At 39.7% G+C, this 17,560-nt stretch overlaps 2 protein-coding genes across 3 annotated transcripts; one reads left to right on the forward strand and one right to left on the reverse strand.

Annotated features, from left to right (window-relative positions):
* The first annotated feature begins 3,137 nt into the window (after positions 1 to 3,137).
* Positions 3,138 to 12,935, forward strand: skic8 (SKI8 subunit of superkiller complex). 2 transcript variants are annotated; one of them, XM_061035924.1, is made up of 10 exons: positions 3,138 to 3,185; positions 3,293 to 3,320; positions 4,429 to 4,534; positions 5,777 to 5,949; positions 7,710 to 7,858; positions 8,112 to 8,205; positions 8,832 to 8,925; positions 9,061 to 9,153; positions 9,861 to 9,939; positions 10,723 to 12,935. In XM_061035924.1, exons 1-10 carry the CDS (start codon positions 3,174 to 3,176, stop codon positions 10,810 to 10,812), a joined length of 918 nt encoding a protein of 305 aa, XP_060891907.1. In that variant the 5' UTR covers positions 3,138 to 3,173; the 3' UTR covers positions 10,813 to 12,935. The 2 variants fall into 2 exon arrangements, with proteins under 2 accessions (XP_060891907.1, XP_060891908.1); XM_061035925.1 differs by having other exon boundaries at positions 3,149 to 3,185; positions 3,298 to 3,320.
* Positions 12,269 to 17,330, reverse strand: slc25a44a (solute carrier family 25 member 44a). Its single transcript, XM_061035923.1, has 4 exons — positions 17,100 to 17,330; positions 15,014 to 15,721; positions 14,723 to 14,850; positions 12,269 to 13,526 (listed from the first exon to the last, which is right to left on the reverse strand). The coding sequence occupies exons 2-4, from the start codon at positions 15,645 to 15,647 to the stop codon at positions 13,335 to 13,337; spliced, it is 954 nt and encodes a 317-aa protein (XP_060891906.1). The 5' UTR covers positions 15,648 to 15,721; positions 17,100 to 17,330; the 3' UTR covers positions 12,269 to 13,334.
* Between the last annotated feature and the right edge of the window lie 230 nt (positions 17,331 to 17,560).

Consider the following 17,560-nt stretch of genomic DNA (forward strand, 5'->3'; position numbering starts at 1 on the left):
ATCACGGGTGTCTATTTTTGAGATTTTTTGGGCCTCAAAGGGGGAGTCGTGTACATAACTATTATATTTTATCTGAGTGATTATGTAAGGGAAAGAAAATAGTTATCATTGCCTACCCTGAGCGTATCTTTTAGATCTTAGTTTAATGCTGATTAAATAGTTGGTATACCCTTTGGTCAAACTTTTAACAGTTCTTTCTCAAACCACAAACATGGACAATGGCCATAAAGAGGAATAGTCCAGCAACACTTGTTGTACGACGATCCACTTTATTAACAAATTAGACCCAACGTTTTGGCTTGTGGCTCATCAGGGCCACAAGCCACAAACCGTAACGCGTCGGTCTAATTTGTTAATAAAGTTGCTCTTCATGCTACAAGTGTTGCTGGAGCTTTTTGACCTCTTCTGAGCCTTTCACTCGTCATGCACCTTGATAGTTGATGAAGTTGTGCCAGAAAATCCTCTGCTTTTCCAAAAAAGGAAATAGGAAATTGTCAATTTATTTTCTACAGATTATTAATGTATATATCTTCTGTATTGTACCAATTATGTATTATTGGTGTGATCAGGAGTTTTTCCGTTTTCAACTTCATGACCAATTGAAAATGGACAATTTAAAATATTACCTTTTTTTTTCGAGACAGTATCACAATAAGCAGAAGTTCATTATGTCACCTTTATTCTTCCCCGTCGTTTGTTAACTCAGACTTGCTGAAAAGTCGGCGGCTAAATGACGTCAACATGAAAGTTAACCTTCCCTGTCATTCAAGTTATATGATCCCACTACAACACAACTTACACAATGTGGAAAATGGTTTGTATGCATTAATGTATTGAGCCTCAACACTCAAAAACATCTGTTAGTGGTCAGACATTTTATCATTTGTTCAATTAAATTCAACCATCCCATCATGTTTGAGTCGGTTGCTGCATCAATAGGCCAAAAGCTGGATAATGACAATTACATAAGGAGCTGACTCTGTTAAAAACTTTCAAAGTTTAAGTCCATGTTTGTGTCAACTTGTGTGGAAATGACAGAGCAGGGACAGAAGTTAGTTATTTCTTTACATGTCAAGACTATTAAACATTTGATATGTGTTCAAAAGAGAGATTTTACAGGATAAAGCTTTGACTGTGACTTTGTAGTTCTAGCAATCATCTTATCTTTATCTCGGTCTTATAGCTTTACTTTATAGTAAAGCCTCACCAAGCAGGATAATTACATATATATATATATATATACTGTATATAGATGCTTGAATGATTTATGTTGTTCCTCTCTGAGAGCGCTCCATTTCGTCCCATCAAAGGTAATGACATCAGATGTACGTCTTTCTTTTCAGCACGCAGCAGCTAATGCCATAACATAGGGTTCATTACCCTCCTCCATCATTAATGCCCTGAAAACATGAATGAATCACTACCATCATTACGGCCTGCAGGACCAACAAAAGAGAAACATACAAGTGGCTGAAAAAGTCATTATTGATTCCATTTGAGGCTGGAGAGCTGAATCCAGACGTTATGAATTATTTGGAATATTTTGAAGGTGGAAGGTAACTCTGCTCTGCCTGTGAAGTGGATTTTTCTCCCCTAAAATTATGAACGAAACCAAGTAGATATAATGATCTTAGAAGCAAAATCAAATAAGTCACTCAGTCCATTGTTGGAATAATACATACACGTCTGCAGTTCAGTAGTGGTTATTATGTTCACTTATTAAAAGAAGCAGCTTCTTTTGGATGTGACAGCCACAAGAAAGCAGAAAAAGTTGCTGACACTTAACTGTATAAGTTGCTTTATTGAGATCTTACAAGGATTATGCATTGCAGAAAGTCCTGATACATCTATGGTGAAACAGGTCGAATTCCATTTCTTGCTTGCAGGGCACCCTTGAGGGCACTTCATGCCATTTTTCTCCTCAGCAGAAGAAACCTGCAGGCCGCATGTTTTCTTCACTGGGAGGGGCAATCTGCATGGCACTTACTCACTTATTTTCACTTCAAAGCACACTATATGACTCTCGATCAAGTTATCTCCAATGGAGGCACGCTCAAGAAGAGGGCACTGTATGATATGTTCACCCCTTGCCGAGCACTGAAAGGTGTGGAGCTCTTGAACGCACTGAAAGCTTAATTCAATTATTGATCATGTTTTAGCCTTCAGTACTGGATAGATATGTCTACTTTATCATGAAGCTGTAAGTGAGATACATATATTAGTAATTACTAGACTATAATGAAATATACTAAATACAATCTGGGCCATCAGTGAAACATTTCATAAAACAGTATAATAACTCCAGCCTTCTGTCTTATTATTATTATAGTCAGAGATTATATTTATTCTTCTCTATAATTGCTATTACAACTTTGATTCTCTAACACCTGTCACAAGTTAAACATTTGTGCCTTTTGTTTTTGTAGAACTCAGATTTCTATTGTATTATATTAGCCTTTTGACTAATCAACCATCTAACTGGTTCAAACAGCTAAACAGTCTGTGTTTTAAAATGCAAACTTAACAGTTCTATGAGTGTTGCTTGAATTATGTTCAAAATGTCGTCTTAAATATATTTTAAAGTAAATAAATAGTTTTTAATACTCGTTGCGCTGCTGTACCGCTGATGGCGCCAGTACGCCTCTTAACTGTATTTTCCTACAATTTTGTACCAAACGAAGAAGACTCAAAGCGGAAGTTACGCTAAATGTTATCATGGCGTCTCACATGTAAATGGTCGAGCTTCAAAAATCTAATACACATCTTTATTTGGAGATTTGAAGGTAAGTTGCGCAGCTTAAACCGAGGCTAAATTGTTACCGTCTTCTTATTGCAATACAGAAAGTCCGTGAAACTGAGCGTAATGTTGGAGGCTGATTGTTTGTTTGTTGTGCACTTTGTTGCAAACCTCCTGCAGCCGCTGCTAGGCAGAGCTAGCTCCTGTGCGTCATGATAGTTAAGCAGTTTTTGCTTCCTGTCAACTGTTAAACATGTTTCTGCTAAACTTTAATCAGTCATTAAGTTGTCAGCCAAGGATTGTGTTTCTTTGTAGCCTTACCAGCTCTGTTTTAAAATGAATGAACACGTCGTATTGTGTTCAAAACCATGGACTGAACTTCACTGATGTTTTCAGGTTTTCATCTGGCTGCAAAACTGAACCAGGACCAAAAACAATGAGCACTCAAGTAAGCAACACTCTCACCTTTTCACACATAGTTTAGTTACCTTAAGTCATCAGTTTGCTGGATGGAAGAATTAAAACATTAACTCAAAGTGTCTGCTTTGATTTCAGTACAGCATCCTCTTCAAGCAAGAACATGGTGAGTAATGTTATGACTAAACAACTCTGACTGTTACCTGTTACCTGTTACCTGTGACTAACCTGCTTACTTTTTATGAATTTTATGAGCTGAGTTATTATGTTGCTTGAATTCTTGTGATTTTTGTGTTCTGTTGTTGGTCGGGTTTTTAATTTGGGTTTTACTTTTGTTAATGTTTTTGCACTTGTCAAAGCACTTTTTAAACCCTTGTTTTTAAAAATTTCTATACAAATAAAGTTATTATTATTATTTCTTCTTCATAAGCAACCCATGTTTTTACCAGAGGAAGTTGTGTTACGTATCGCTACTACAACTACTGTCTTTGTTGTTGTTTGTTGATGTTTGTTGTTAAAGATAAGATAAGATATACTTTATTCATCCCAGCAGGGAAATGTAGGTGTTCCAGCAGCCAGCATACAAACAAACACACAACACATATATACATATATATCCCACCCATACAAAAAAACATGAGCCCACAATACATAGCCAGGATAAAAAAGTGGTATGGATGGTCCATGTGCATAAGTAGCTGTTACTCATAGATAACAGTACAAAATACGAGCTCTGCCAGTGCATAGTATGATAGATAAATAATTATTATAAAAAAAGCAGTCAAGTGTGAAAATATACAGTTTGATATATGCAGCTCAGGCTAAAGTTTAAAGTTTTTCTTTCTCACTCAGTGAAAGAAAAACGTTGACACAAATTGCTCTAAGGATCAAATTTCTGACTTGTGATAAATAAGTTATCTTTTATCTTCAATACATTTCTTTTCGTTTTGTATCTATGGATTATTTTTTCCTGCTCCATGGAGCTGCTATGTGCGCCAAGTTTTCTAAAAACTTACTGAAAAGTAAAACTATGTAATATAAACTGCATGTAGATATTTAAATCATTGTTTTAAAAAGGAGCTGTGAACTACAGGCAGGGTACTTATGTCAGAAGTTAGGTAGAATTGTCGTAAACATTATTTATTCTGTGTTATACTTTCTGGGACTTGTTGACATCACAAAAAATAGAATAATTCCAGACTCATGCTGGTCATGAATTCTCATCCGCCCGGTGAATATCTTCAGAGTTTTAACTTCAGTTTGTCTCCTGTCAGCTCACGATGATGCGATCTGGACAGCAGCGTGGGGTAAAAGTGAGGCGGACGGGACAGAAACTATTGTCACTGGTTCCTTAGATGATATGGTGAAAGTCTGGAAATGGTGAGTGTTCTTTTCATCGCTACTCCTCCTGTCAATAGAACTTAAATATTTTGGTCGCACACACACATGCACACATGCCCTAATTTTTAACTAGAGATGTACTGATTCCAATATTTATTTTCTCATAATTAAATAATATTGTTGTTGGTATTATGTGTAAGGCTACACAAAGCTGTAGTAAACCTGGCATTGCATTGTGCAGGCTTAAAAAAAAAAAACATGTAGCGGTAGATTTCTACTTTTGATCTTATAGAAGGAGCGGCTTCATGTCGTCTGAATGTCCTGATGTAAACGATTTGTGGGAACTTTGCAGTTGTTCCGTCTGAACGTCTTCAGAGTGAGACTGTGCGAGTGACGTAGATCAGCGCTGTACGTCCAATAACCAATATATAAATTAAGTCAATACCAATATTAGATCAGATCAGATGGATATTTTTTTTCCACAATCACTTTTTTTATCATAAATAAAAGACGAAAAATAACAAAGCAAAAAATAATATATAAAATATATATATATATATATTATGATGGACAAAAGAAAGGTAGCAAACGGCATATACAAACTTAAAAAAATATATCATATATGATACAATTTAACAGGAAAATGTTTACGGCTTTAAAAGAGTTGATTACGCGACACAAGTTAATCATACACACTCAAAGATGAACCAACCGAGACCAAAAAGAAACAAGTGAAAAAATGCACCCCTTTATATTTAAGTTCCAGTCCCACTTATGACGGGTGTCATGCTGGAGGTCTTTTCACATGAAGAAGTCCTTGTTCACTCAGCTCCACTGGTTTCTATTTTTATAGACAGAGTCTGCAATAGCCCAGTTACAACAGGCCTCACTGTGTAACCTTGTTAGCTTCACCTAAACCTTGGTGTTAAAATGTGTTTCAGTTTAGATATTTGTTTGACGTGTTCACTATAAACCAAACACAACAGCAGCTACAACACTGAGGTGCATGAGCTCCACATCTGAAAAGTGTCACACTCTCAGGACTGATCTCTATGACTCAGTTTTTCTTGATTCTTTGTTGAATGTTTTACAGAAAAAAAATCCATTTGACTCATTGATTTCACATCATATTCTATGTAATAACATCCCGTAACTTTTAGTTACATCACTTAATATTCCCCAGCAGACAGAGTTTTTATGAACGTCTGTTGTTGGGTTAAAAGTTGAGTTTATTTTGGCGTGACACGATGGAACAATCTTTCTGCCGCTCGGCTTCTGCAGGTCAGACGAGAAGCTGGAGCTGCAGTGGACTCTGGAGGGCCACCAGCTGGGCGTGGTGTCAGTGGACATCAGTCACAACGGAGCCATCGCCGCCTCCAGCTCCCTCGACGCTCACATCCGCCTCTGGGACCTGGAGTCTGGAAAACAGATCAAGTCCATGGATGCTGGACCAGGTAAGACAGGGCCCTAAAGGGTCATTCATGTTGTTTGTTTATGAGTATGTATTGACCGGTAGAAGAGCAGAAAAAAATTAAGTTGAGGCTGTGACTGTGATGCCTTCTCTTTCCTTTAATTCACAAGTACCTTTAACTTCTTTAATCAATTCAAGATTTCAGGTTCAGGGAACTTTATTTGTGACCGTAGGAAGATTTGTTTAGATCCAGCAAGATGGACATCCATCATGACAAACAGATTACAAAACAGATGTAACAATGAACAACACGTTAGAGAGAAAGAAAACAATTACACCAACTAAAACGTGATCAACCCTAAAAAATTATTAAAATGATAAAAGTGCTCGAGGTTCCACCAATCAGGATATGAGAGAGAAAAGTTTCAACCAATAAGATCAATAAAAAAAACACAAATAAATAATCTCTTCAGACAGGGTATAAATATGTTTTGGACATATGGCCACAGTCATACAAAAACAAAGCTGTTTCTGTATCGCTTTCTTCTCCACCTCTGGACTACAAACCTGACCAGGTAGCTGACAGTAACTGTCCACTTCCAGTCAGCATGTTTGTCTTTCTACTGTAAATACTGTTACCTAAAGATAGATCGATTAACAGAAACCTAAGCAGCGAGTTTGTGGTTATAGATGAATAAAAAAGTTATTTTCGAGATGCCGTGGTGTGATGTTTAGCTTCTCATCACTGACCATTTGTAACCGCTCCTTCTGTTACATGATCAGAAAAGTAGAAATATCTTTGGATTTCAAATCCAGTCTCTCTTCTTAGACTGAAAGATTTTTCACAGTTGTCTCTCATTAAACACATTCTTAAAATAGATTGCTAAATACAGAAAATAACGAATACGAATGACCATTTCTTATAGCTTTATTGTTTATTTTTGCTATATTTAGTTGTTTAGGTATTAGATATTGTACATGAGACTTTACAGTGGCCATTTTTTAAAGGCAAAATAAATTACATTTAAAAAAAAAAAAAGAAATCCTAGTGCCAAAGTTAGCAAAGCTCATTTTGAAAAGCCTGTCTCCTTAACTTTAAATGAGATTAATATTTTACCCTATGAATGAGCTCTACTGTGTTCTATTGAGAGTTTATTCTCTGAATTTCACTGTCAGCCTCTCACCACTGAAAATTAGGTCACTACAAAAAAAAAAAGTCACCCAGTTTATCATGAAAAAAGACCTCCAGGGGTGACAGTCTGCCTGCTCTGCTGTGTGGCACACTGAGCTGGGTTTTATTTTTTACTCTCACCTCTCAGAGACCCCACACCCATGGATGTGTGTGTGTGTGTGTGTGTGTGTGTCTGTGTGTGTGTCTGTGTGTGTGTGTGGCGTTGTATGTCCTGAACCAAGCTGTACTTCATCTAAATGTCATGTCAGCTTCCATTAGTGACACTCTGTTTCACACAGCGAGCGGTCTGGGTCAGGGGATGTAAGACCCTTTCTTCCCGCTTTAACTTACTGTATCTGTACTGTAGGAATATTTAGACTCTGATTCATTCATTTGTTTTTATTCAAATTTGAATACTAACCATATAGTAAACATTGATTTATCATATCAGAAAGTAGGTCTGTAGTCTTTTCCAGGGGCAGTGAGAAAATAGAGTAGATATACACATTAATAAAATCTATAAGTCTGATAACACAAACGTTTTGTAGACAGCTGGTTAAATGAACATTTCCTAAATAAAATCCATCAGTTGCTCTGTGTTAACCTTCTCTCTGTCTGCTCTCTCCCTCCAGTCGACGCTTGGTCGGTCGCCTTCTCCCCGGACTCCAAACACATCGCCACAGGAAGCCATCACGGCAAGGTCAACATCTTTGGTGTGGAAAGTGGCAAGAAGGAATATTCCCTGGACACCCGAGGAAAATTCATCCTCAGTATAGCTTACGTAAGGAAGCATACATTGTCATTCTGGTCAGCTCGGTGGGAACTTGACAAACTCTGAGTCTCTGCAGCTCTGACAGCTCACTGCCTTGACGTTCTCATTTCAAGAGTTTCTCTCGTTTAGTCGCACTATACTTTCTCTCCTGGTCCAACTGAAACCTTATACATGCAGAAGTGTAGACTTATCTGGTGTTGTGCCTTTACCTTTTGGAACTTGCATTCCTAATCAATGTTTTTCCTCCTTTTTTGCACTGCAGAGCCCTGACGGTAAATATTTGGCCAGTGGAGCTATCGATGGAATCATTAACATCTTTGACATCGCCACAGGGAAGCTGCTCCACACACTGGAAGGTGACTTTAATCATTCGTACTCTTCGTTGAGGTTGTAAGCGATGCATGCAGGAGTTGGCAGTAGCTCAGTCTGCAGGAACCTGGGTTGGGTCGGGTCGGACCATAATATGGAAGTATGTCTGGTCGCTGGAGAGGTGCCAGGGCACTTCTTGAGCAAGGCACCAAACTCCCAACCGCTCTGTCGTGATCCCTGGGTAGCAGTGTGTATCAGCCCCGCTAATGCATGTCCACAGGTCCTGTTCGTGCATGTGTGTGAGAAGCATGTTCCTAAATAACAGAGTGTAAACCAGAATTTCCTTTAGGGATTAATAAAGTATGTAAAAATAGAAGAAGAAGAAAAAGTATTTTGATAAATGTATTCAGCTTTTTTATCCATTATACATTTCTTAGGCCAAATATAAATCATGTTAGGAACAAAAAGTAAACATGTCTACAACACAGAAGAATTAAAAATGTTGCTGTCAAATAATCATTTCAGCAAGGGCGTACAATATACACACATTGTAGGTGAATTATACACACACAGGTTTGGTATAAAGGATGGAGAGGAGTTTTGAGCTTATTGATTAACATAGAGTATCCTATGATGTTCACACTAAGTGATTTCCTTCTCTCTCTCTCTTCAGGTCATGCCATGCCCATCAGATCTCTCACCTTCTCCCCCGACTCCCAGCTGCTTGTTACCGCCTCTGACGACGGTTACATCAAAATATACGATGTGTGAGTTCAGCCGAGAGTTTGTGGAGAAACTCCGGTCCATCGCATTTGGTTGTTTGAATGTGTGTATAAAAAAAAGGAACGCATAAATTGAAACACACACACCTATTAGATGATTTGTTTGTCCTTGTCTTTTAGGCAACATGCTAACCTGGCTGGCACCCTGAGTGGACATGGATCCTGGGTTCTTAACGTCTCCTTCTCCCCAGATAACACCCACTTTGTCTCAAGGTAAAGTTAAACAGCAAAAACATGTTCAGGTGGATTCATAATAAGAAAGAAATCATCCTGCCAGATTTGTTTCTGTGCTGATGAAGATAGAGGAAGAAGATGTACTTTAATAATCTCCAAGGGGAAATTACATTTATTCACTCTGCTGTTTAGATGGTACACACACATGCACAAACAGGATCTTGTGGTCATGCACTAATGAAGGGATGTCAGAGTGAGGGGGCTGCACACAGGAGTGCCCAAGCAGTTGAGGGTTTGATGCCACGCTCAAGAGCACCTCTGCAGTGGTCAGGAAGTAAACTTGCAGCACTCCAGCAACCAGCCCAAATTCAAGTCTTGATTTGTACCGGGATTTGAACTAACAACCTCCAGTTTCCAACTCGGGTCCCTACAGACTGAACTACTGCCGCCCTTCAAATATTATAACAGATTTACACTTCGAGTCCAGATGTTTAGACTTGAAGCAGTCTGTGCTGTTAAAAAAAATCTGCACATTTGAGAGCTGGGCATGTTGTTCCTCTGTCTGCTTTCCCATGCCGACACTCATGGTGTGTGAAGCAGTCGTCAGCTTGAGCTGCTTTTTCAGACAAAGTTTCCAGCTCCCAGTGCCAAGATAAGCCTGAGCAGGTCAGCCAGACAACACAACGTCTGATTAAGAAGAGCTGTACAACACATCTGATGTTCTCTGTCCTCTGCTGCCCCTACAGCTCGTCGGACAAGAGTGTGAAGGTGTGGGACGCCAGCTCCAGAGCCTGCATCAACACTTTCTTCGACCATCAGGACCAGGTGACAAAGTTAACCCCCGAATCATCCTCGCTTAAGTGTTTATAATCCGATCCGACGTGAGAAAAGACGTCGGCTGAAGGTGCTGATGTGTTATAGTGGGAAATCAATACGTCCAATGTCTCTCGCATGACCCGTCTCTGGTGTTTCAGCTCGGGCTAAAGCAATAATCCCAGCTGTCATTAGATCTCCGGTTGCAGGCGCCTGTAGGGAGGCTGATCTTTTTCTCCTGCAAAGCCTCTAATTGAAAGCAAGGCTCCTCAGAGAAGGAGATCAGAGGCGGTCGACTCTGCCATAGTCTTTGTGTTTCTCATCATGAAACGACTGCAAAGCCAGGAAACCTACAGGGACATTCAGCATCCAATGACTCTCTCTCTCCATCTTTCACTTAATCACACTGTTAAAGGTTTTCTTAGCCAAGGCTTCAACTAATCATAGTTGTCATTTTATCATCTGTTAATTTGCTTTTTTATTTTTACGATTGTTCCTTTAGTTTGAAAAATGTCAATAAGTTTTGAAAATGCTCGTCACAATCACTAACTTTTTGAAGTGTTCAGAATATTGAGTGCATGTGATCCAGATTGTTGTAAAATTATTGAGTTATCATGCTGAACAACCGTTATCTCAATATCAATCAAGTTAATCCTGATTATGATTTTTGCCATTATGAAGCAGCCCTACTTCAGCAACACAACATCAACTTTATTAACTTTATTAGACCAACGTCAGGGTCCTCGATTGTAATTTGGAATATACATTTTTCATCCTCTCCGTCTCCTCTCTCAGGTGTGGAGCGTGAAGTACAACAGCAACGGCTCAAAGATCATCTCGGCTGGAGACGACCGCGCCATCCACATCTACGACTGTCCCATGTGATGGAGCAGGCTACGAGAGGATCCACGCTTTAGAGCTGCTCAGTCAGATCGTCCAGTTGAAGTTAATGATCAGAGGGTGGGAGGGGTTAAAAATGTAAATGTGGTAGATTTTTCGCACCTGGCCCAGAAAGGTCAAATAAAGGGGTTGTTTTTTTTTTTTAACTTTTGTGTCATCGTATTTCTTCGTGGGACAGATATTCATCACTTTAATGTTGTCGATCTGATCTGTTACCAGGATTGTGCTTAACATAATTATAATTAAGATGACATTTTTAAGTATTTGGCTTTACATTGAGTGATAAAAGATAAATGAATTATTCACTTTTTAACATATTTTTTTAGTCACTTAATTGCCAAAAAAACCTTTTTTCATTATTTTAGGTATTTTTTTGCATTTATTGAAGGACAGCTGAAGAAAGACAGGAAATGTGAGAAGAGAGGAAGTGAGGTAGACCTGCAGCACAGCTGGGAGTGGAACCTGCGACCGATGCATCAAAGGCTTCAGCCTCTGTGGGATGCCTGCTCAGACTGAGCTAAAGATTGGTTTGTTGTTTTTGTAAATTAGTCAAAGTAGAACAATGTGGGAGCTCCAATAGATAAGCAGTTATGTTGTTTGCTCCATGTGCGGAGGCTGTAGTCCTCCTCGCAGCAACTATTGGTTCGAATCCGATCTCGGCCCCTTGCTCGCTCCTCCCAACAGTTCCTGTCTCCCTTCAACTGTCCTCTCCAACAAAGGCAAAAATGGCCCTAAAAATAACTTTAAAGAAAGTAGAACAAAGTAATTGTTATTCAGTTTATGTCGTCTCTGTATGTATTAACATGAGGGATCAGACTGCAGGAGAGAAGTATGATCAGGTGCTCCCTCAAGAGGGCGAGCAGGTGTACTGCAGCCAAAGAATACTGACGTTTCTTCAATAACCGACCTCTGCATTAATTCAGAATTCTTTATTACGTGTCGAAGGTCCACAAGTTCAAAACACATCAAACTGTACTCTCTTTTTTTATACAATCCTCTGATATATATCACACACAGCAGGTAGTCTGTAAATAAGATGTAGAATCTCCTCCATACAGGCATAAGTCCATGTTTTTCAGTACCTGGAGGAAATGCTGAGTCCAAGGTTCTTCTTCAACATTTGTGCTGTTTGCAAAAAACACAGAACAGTTTGAAAAAAGGAGAAACCTCACTGAGGTGGGTTTCCTAGCAGTACGGATTTCTAAATATGGCTGACTGCTCCAGCTGTATTCCATGGCTATATCACAGTGGCCTGCACCTCTCACTCATTCAGAGACAGATGAAACCTGAAGGCCACTTTGGAGTTTTATTATTCCAGCTGGTGTGAAGCTGCTGCATGAGTCTCCGTCTGTGTCTTCACTCTGAAACAAACGGCAGAATGGCAGATTTTCTTTTTTTACACCTCTCAACGGTTGAAGGAGACCCCCGAGGAAACAGAGGATTTGCACCTGTCACAGGGTTTCAGGGCTGCACGTGTTCACCTCTTATGCTACAACGCCTGTTATCTTTAAAGATCTAGGTTGTTGTTTTTTTTTTGCAATCCCCCTCGACAAACAGAAATTAAAACAAGCAGAATCCTGATTGATAGGGGATTAAGCCCGATCAGTTTATCTATGTGCAGAATTCATCATTACACCTCTAGCACTGACTTTACAGACTGCTGGAAATAAATCACGAACACGGCTACTTACATTACAGAAAGGCTTTAGAGCCATTTACACAAACTTGAACCTGGTTTCACAAACACCCCATTGGCTAAATGTTATGTTTCTAGTCCTGTAAGTGAACAGAACATCAAACGAAGTTTGAAATACACCTCTTCTTGTAGTCTACCTTAATTATCACACATTCAAGATATACTCATTTTCTGTACAATTTTCACTGCATTGTTTTCATTCAATAACAAATCTCGTTCTTTGTTGATTTGAGTCTAAAGAGAGTTTTTTTCCCCCATTGGAATGCACAAAAATTTCATGATTTTCCACTCTGGATGTGCTCAATAGGACAAATAAGGTATTTGTATCTCCAGATTATGGCACATTGAAAACTCACTCAAGGATACACAAATTTAGGCCACCAGGATGCAGTTAAAGTATGACTATTCAAAATCAAGGAGTTAGAAATGACACTGACAGTCATCCCTTGTTCTTTAACTTTAGTACATGAGGCAGTGATCCCAAAAGACTGATTGATTGATCTACATTCCTGTAAGAAGAAACGATTTTCCTAATAACAAAGTTTATGAAGATTTTCTATTTTATATCTCCGTGTTTCACAGTAACCCCTTTGCAGAAAAAGGCTTGAATAAAAATTCTAGGTGGCAACCCTTCAGGGTACCTAAAGACAAACATCAACACTTGAACTCTGCTGCATCATATCTGTATTTAAAATATCCCAAAGTCATGTAGAAGCAGCTACACGTCTGAGCAGTTACCCCGAGAACACACTCAAATCTGAGTTTCCTTCCTGCCTTTGTTGAGGTGAATTCTTCTCCCCCTCTGGTCTCTTCACCAGTGTCTAGTCTCTATCAGGTCAGCTCGTAGGCTCAGTCTCTTCAGAGTCTCGTATCCCACCACGATGAGCACTGACGTGGGCATGGAGGCGATGATGCGGGCCGACAGCCCCTTGGACATCCCCCAGACGCCCTCCTCAGCCAGCAGCTGCTTAAACGTCTCGATTACAGACGATCGTCCCTCCACCTAAAACACACAAGAGGTTGTTTGCAAATACATTTCATGATGGGATTAAAAATGCCTTAAAGCTCCTGTGACTACTTTTTAGCCCGTTATGAAAGAGACTGAAGTGAATGAAGGCCAATATATGGCCGAGAAAAACAAGAGACTATCAGCGTAAAGATGTGGCTCCTTTCCTGCACGTCATACCCCGCTCTCTCTCTCTCTCCCTGATTTCCAATTCTATCCACTGACTTTTATCTACAATAAATGCAAAAAAGCCCAAAAATAAATCTTATAAAAAGAACATACACTGAAACTGATTAAAACCAGCAGAATCTACAAAGTCATCAGCTCAACATGTCTGTGGGCTGTCCAACCAGCCTGACGTTGCACCACAACCAGGAGCACATTGAGAAAGTATTGTGTAATGTCGTTATAGAGGAAGTGCAGAGAAAAGGAGCTGACTGCAGCTGTATTTGGTGTTTAAAGACCTCTGCACTGAGAGACTAATTTTTGGGGAAAATCAGAGGCAAGCATCGATTCAAAATTGAAATCTTTGTAAGGGGGCATTATTTAAATGCTTTTCTACGCGATGTTGTTTTTACTCCAACCATCTGCTGGACGTTACACACTTTGAAACAAGATCCACAATTAGACCTCCACATGAAGGCTGAACATATGAACCCTGAATTTAGACAGGGGTTAAGGCTTATTCAATCAATCAATTTTTATTTGTATAGCGTCAACTCATAACAAGTGTTATCTCGAGACACTTTACAAAAAGCAGGTAAAATACCTTACTCTTTGTCTGTTAACATTACAAAAGAGCAGGTAAAAAGACCTTACTCATTGTTATGTTACAAAGATCCGGCCTATCCATCATGAGCACTTTAGCAAAGCAGCAAAAGTTACAGTGGTAAGAAAAAACTGACCTATTAAAAGGCAGAAATCTTCGGCCGGATCCCCGGCTCATGACGAAACAGTCTTCACAGGTCTAGACTGCGCCGGATTGATTGTGTGTTTATGTTTATTTGTATAGGGTACAAGTATGGAGCTCGTAAATTGATGCCACACACTACTACAATTCTTTCTTCCAAAATAAAAAAGCTAAAAACATGAACCTGACAAGTCAACATTTAACAGCTTCTGGTAAAAAAAAACCTCAAAATGTAATCTTCTCAGCTTTTATGTGTTGCACAACTGTGGCGTTCAGTGTCTACCTGTACTCTTGCTCGGACAACATCCATGGGGTTGGTGATGGTGGAGGCGGTTGCTGCGGCCATTGGTCCTGCCAAAGCCTGCAGCATCAGATGGGGGCACTCACTGGGTGCCAACAAGGACAGCTGCTCTGGGAACATAAAGGATACAAAAATAATGTTTTATTAATGTTGCCATTTCTCCAAAAGCCGGTACATGTGTTGCAGTTTTCTACAAAAACAAAAAAATATGGAACATGAGATTTTTCTCACATGCAGGTCGAAGCTACAATAAAGCAGAAGTAGTTGACTTACCTGCATAGAAGTGATAAAAAGGCCACCAGAGAGCACTGTTTGGGATGTACGTGAGCAGAGATGCCACATAGCCTCGGTAAAATCCTTTGAAGCCATCAGCTGCAAATATCTGCACCGTTATTTCCCGGCTTTGCCCAAAAGTCAGTCTGCGTTTACTTGTTGTGAGCATCATTTTGGGTTTGGCCTTAAAGCGCGTCAAGTGCTCGCCCTGCCCTTGCATCATCAGTTGCTGCGACACCACGTCTATGGGCACAGTGATGGTCTGGGCCACCAGGGACGCAGCTCCTCCTGCCACCACCGACTTCACCGTGTTACTGGGCGAGTACTGGGACACGTACTTGCGCACCAGTTCATAGGTGGTGATATAAGCCTGTCCTGAAACCAGCGTGAATGTGTTGACCATAAAACCACGGTACAGGCCTTGCACACCCTCAGCTCGAAGGATCTTGAAGAAAGCATCAATGGTACCGGAGTAGAGGGCCTTCCCCTTCTGCACCTGGAGCCTAGTGCGGATGAGGCTGGCCGGGTAGACGGTGACTCTGGTGGTCAAGGTCATGAACACACCCAGGGAGTAGAACTTCCTCTTGTCCAGGTCCTCCCATTCTATGATTTGGATCGCACCTTTCTGCTGCATGGTACCAGCTGGGCGAGCACTGCAGCTCTAAAGCCCCGTACCTGAAGTTATTAACACGCCCTCTGCCATCACTCCTGAAAACAAGAACATTCAGCATTAGTACAGCAGCGCGGTAACACATTAAAACTATCTGGGTTCGCTCAAATATACATTAATTCACCTTTTCATTCAAAACATGAGCTGTCTGAACGACGAGTCATTTCTAAACCAGACTACACACTGTGTCACAACACTGTGTGCAACACTGCAGCGTCACAGTTTATCAAAACAAGGCTTAAGTATCATAAACAAGATGAACTCGGCTACAACTAATGACATTTCCATTATTATCCACATTTGTTCTAACTTCATTATTTTTGTACTCAGTATGTCTGATTATAGCAAAAAGCTATTGTTGACATCTGAAAATAGTTTGTTTACTGAGCACCTGAAAAAAAAAATCATACTTCATTTAGTTAGTAATTATATTAAACACACAAAAGCTGGAAATAAATAATATCAGGTATATTTTCTGGAATAAAAAAATTAATGTATAGTTGCAACACTTTATAGAGTACCACATACGACCTGACTATAATCCGGAATAATCTCCTGTTTTTGTTTCATTAATCATAATTATTTTTTTTATGTCTATTTGAATCTTGAATTTAGAGAATCGTTTATTATGACTTGTGGGTTTTTTTTTTCTTACATACACTTTCTGCTTCAATCCTGATCTGAGAAAGTGCAAAACCAGCATGACTTTTTGTGCCATGTATTATTAAATATAATGCACAGACGTCAAAGAGGGGATTTCATTCAGATACAGAACACAGTGGCCCCCCCTCCCCCCCAATGAGCTGTCACAAGAGCCTCCATCTTTTCCACACTGTTTCGTTGAAGTATGTTTATTCAGACCTTCAGTAAGTTTACCGTACCAAAGTCTTAAACCAATGCAACATTAAAAGGCACAAGTCACAACCTGATAAACCTGACAGGCACCTTACAGCAGAAATGACCCCTGACCTGCAGTATCAGCAAAACACATCATGCAGCCACAGAGGAGAATGCATGACAGGTTTGCGGCCCGTTGTAACACGGAAACAGCCTGCTACACTACAGAACAACACAGCCATGCGAAAAAGATAGCACAAAGAGGGGAAGTTAGACTGCAGGGACGAGCATGCTAACTAGAACGAAATGTACCCTTCTGTGCAGGAAATTGCCATTTCTGTGCAGCTGGGGTATAAACACCAAACCCTGATTTATCAAGTATAAGTACACATAAACAGAAACCAGACGGATACATACCATGGCCGCTATAATAATAATACAAGATTTGTATTGTTTTGTAGCAGCTGGAAAAGCAAATAGGAAACACGTGCAATGTCACCGTGTATAGCATGAGGTGTGTACTGACTAGCTAACTCAGCTATCAACACAAAATACGGCAGATGTGTCGATTAAACTTACCTGTGAGGGGGTCATGTAGCTCGGGGTGGAGTTCCGCCTCTACTGCAGTCGCAAATACGAAACTAGGCTGTTTTGCTAAACTCATACGGCCTGTTCTGCTGCAAGGTGGGTCAAAGCGTCCGTCCATTACTGCTCGGAACAAACATTGTCAAAGGTGAAAGGTCATATTTTTTTTTTTTTTAACTAATCGTACTTTTGAGCAAACAACATTTTTTTTTCTTCCTAGGTTAGAAATGCAGTCTGTAAACAGATTTCCTCTTAATAATATATAATAATAATAATAAAATAATAACAACATGTAAACATCATGACCTCCCTGAAGAGATAAGACTCGCAGATTCCCTCAATTCTTTTAAATCCCTTCTTAAAACATACTTTTACAGACTTGCTTTTATGTGATGTCGTCTTCTTCATGTCTTTTCTTACTGGTTTTACTATTTTTATCTTCTTTTACTTCTTAC

Source organism: Labrus mixtus, chromosome 4, assembly GCF_963584025.1.
Source record: "Labrus mixtus chromosome 4, fLabMix1.1, whole genome shotgun sequence".
Taxonomy (NCBI): domain Eukaryota; kingdom Metazoa; phylum Chordata; class Actinopteri; order Labriformes; family Labridae; genus Labrus; species Labrus mixtus.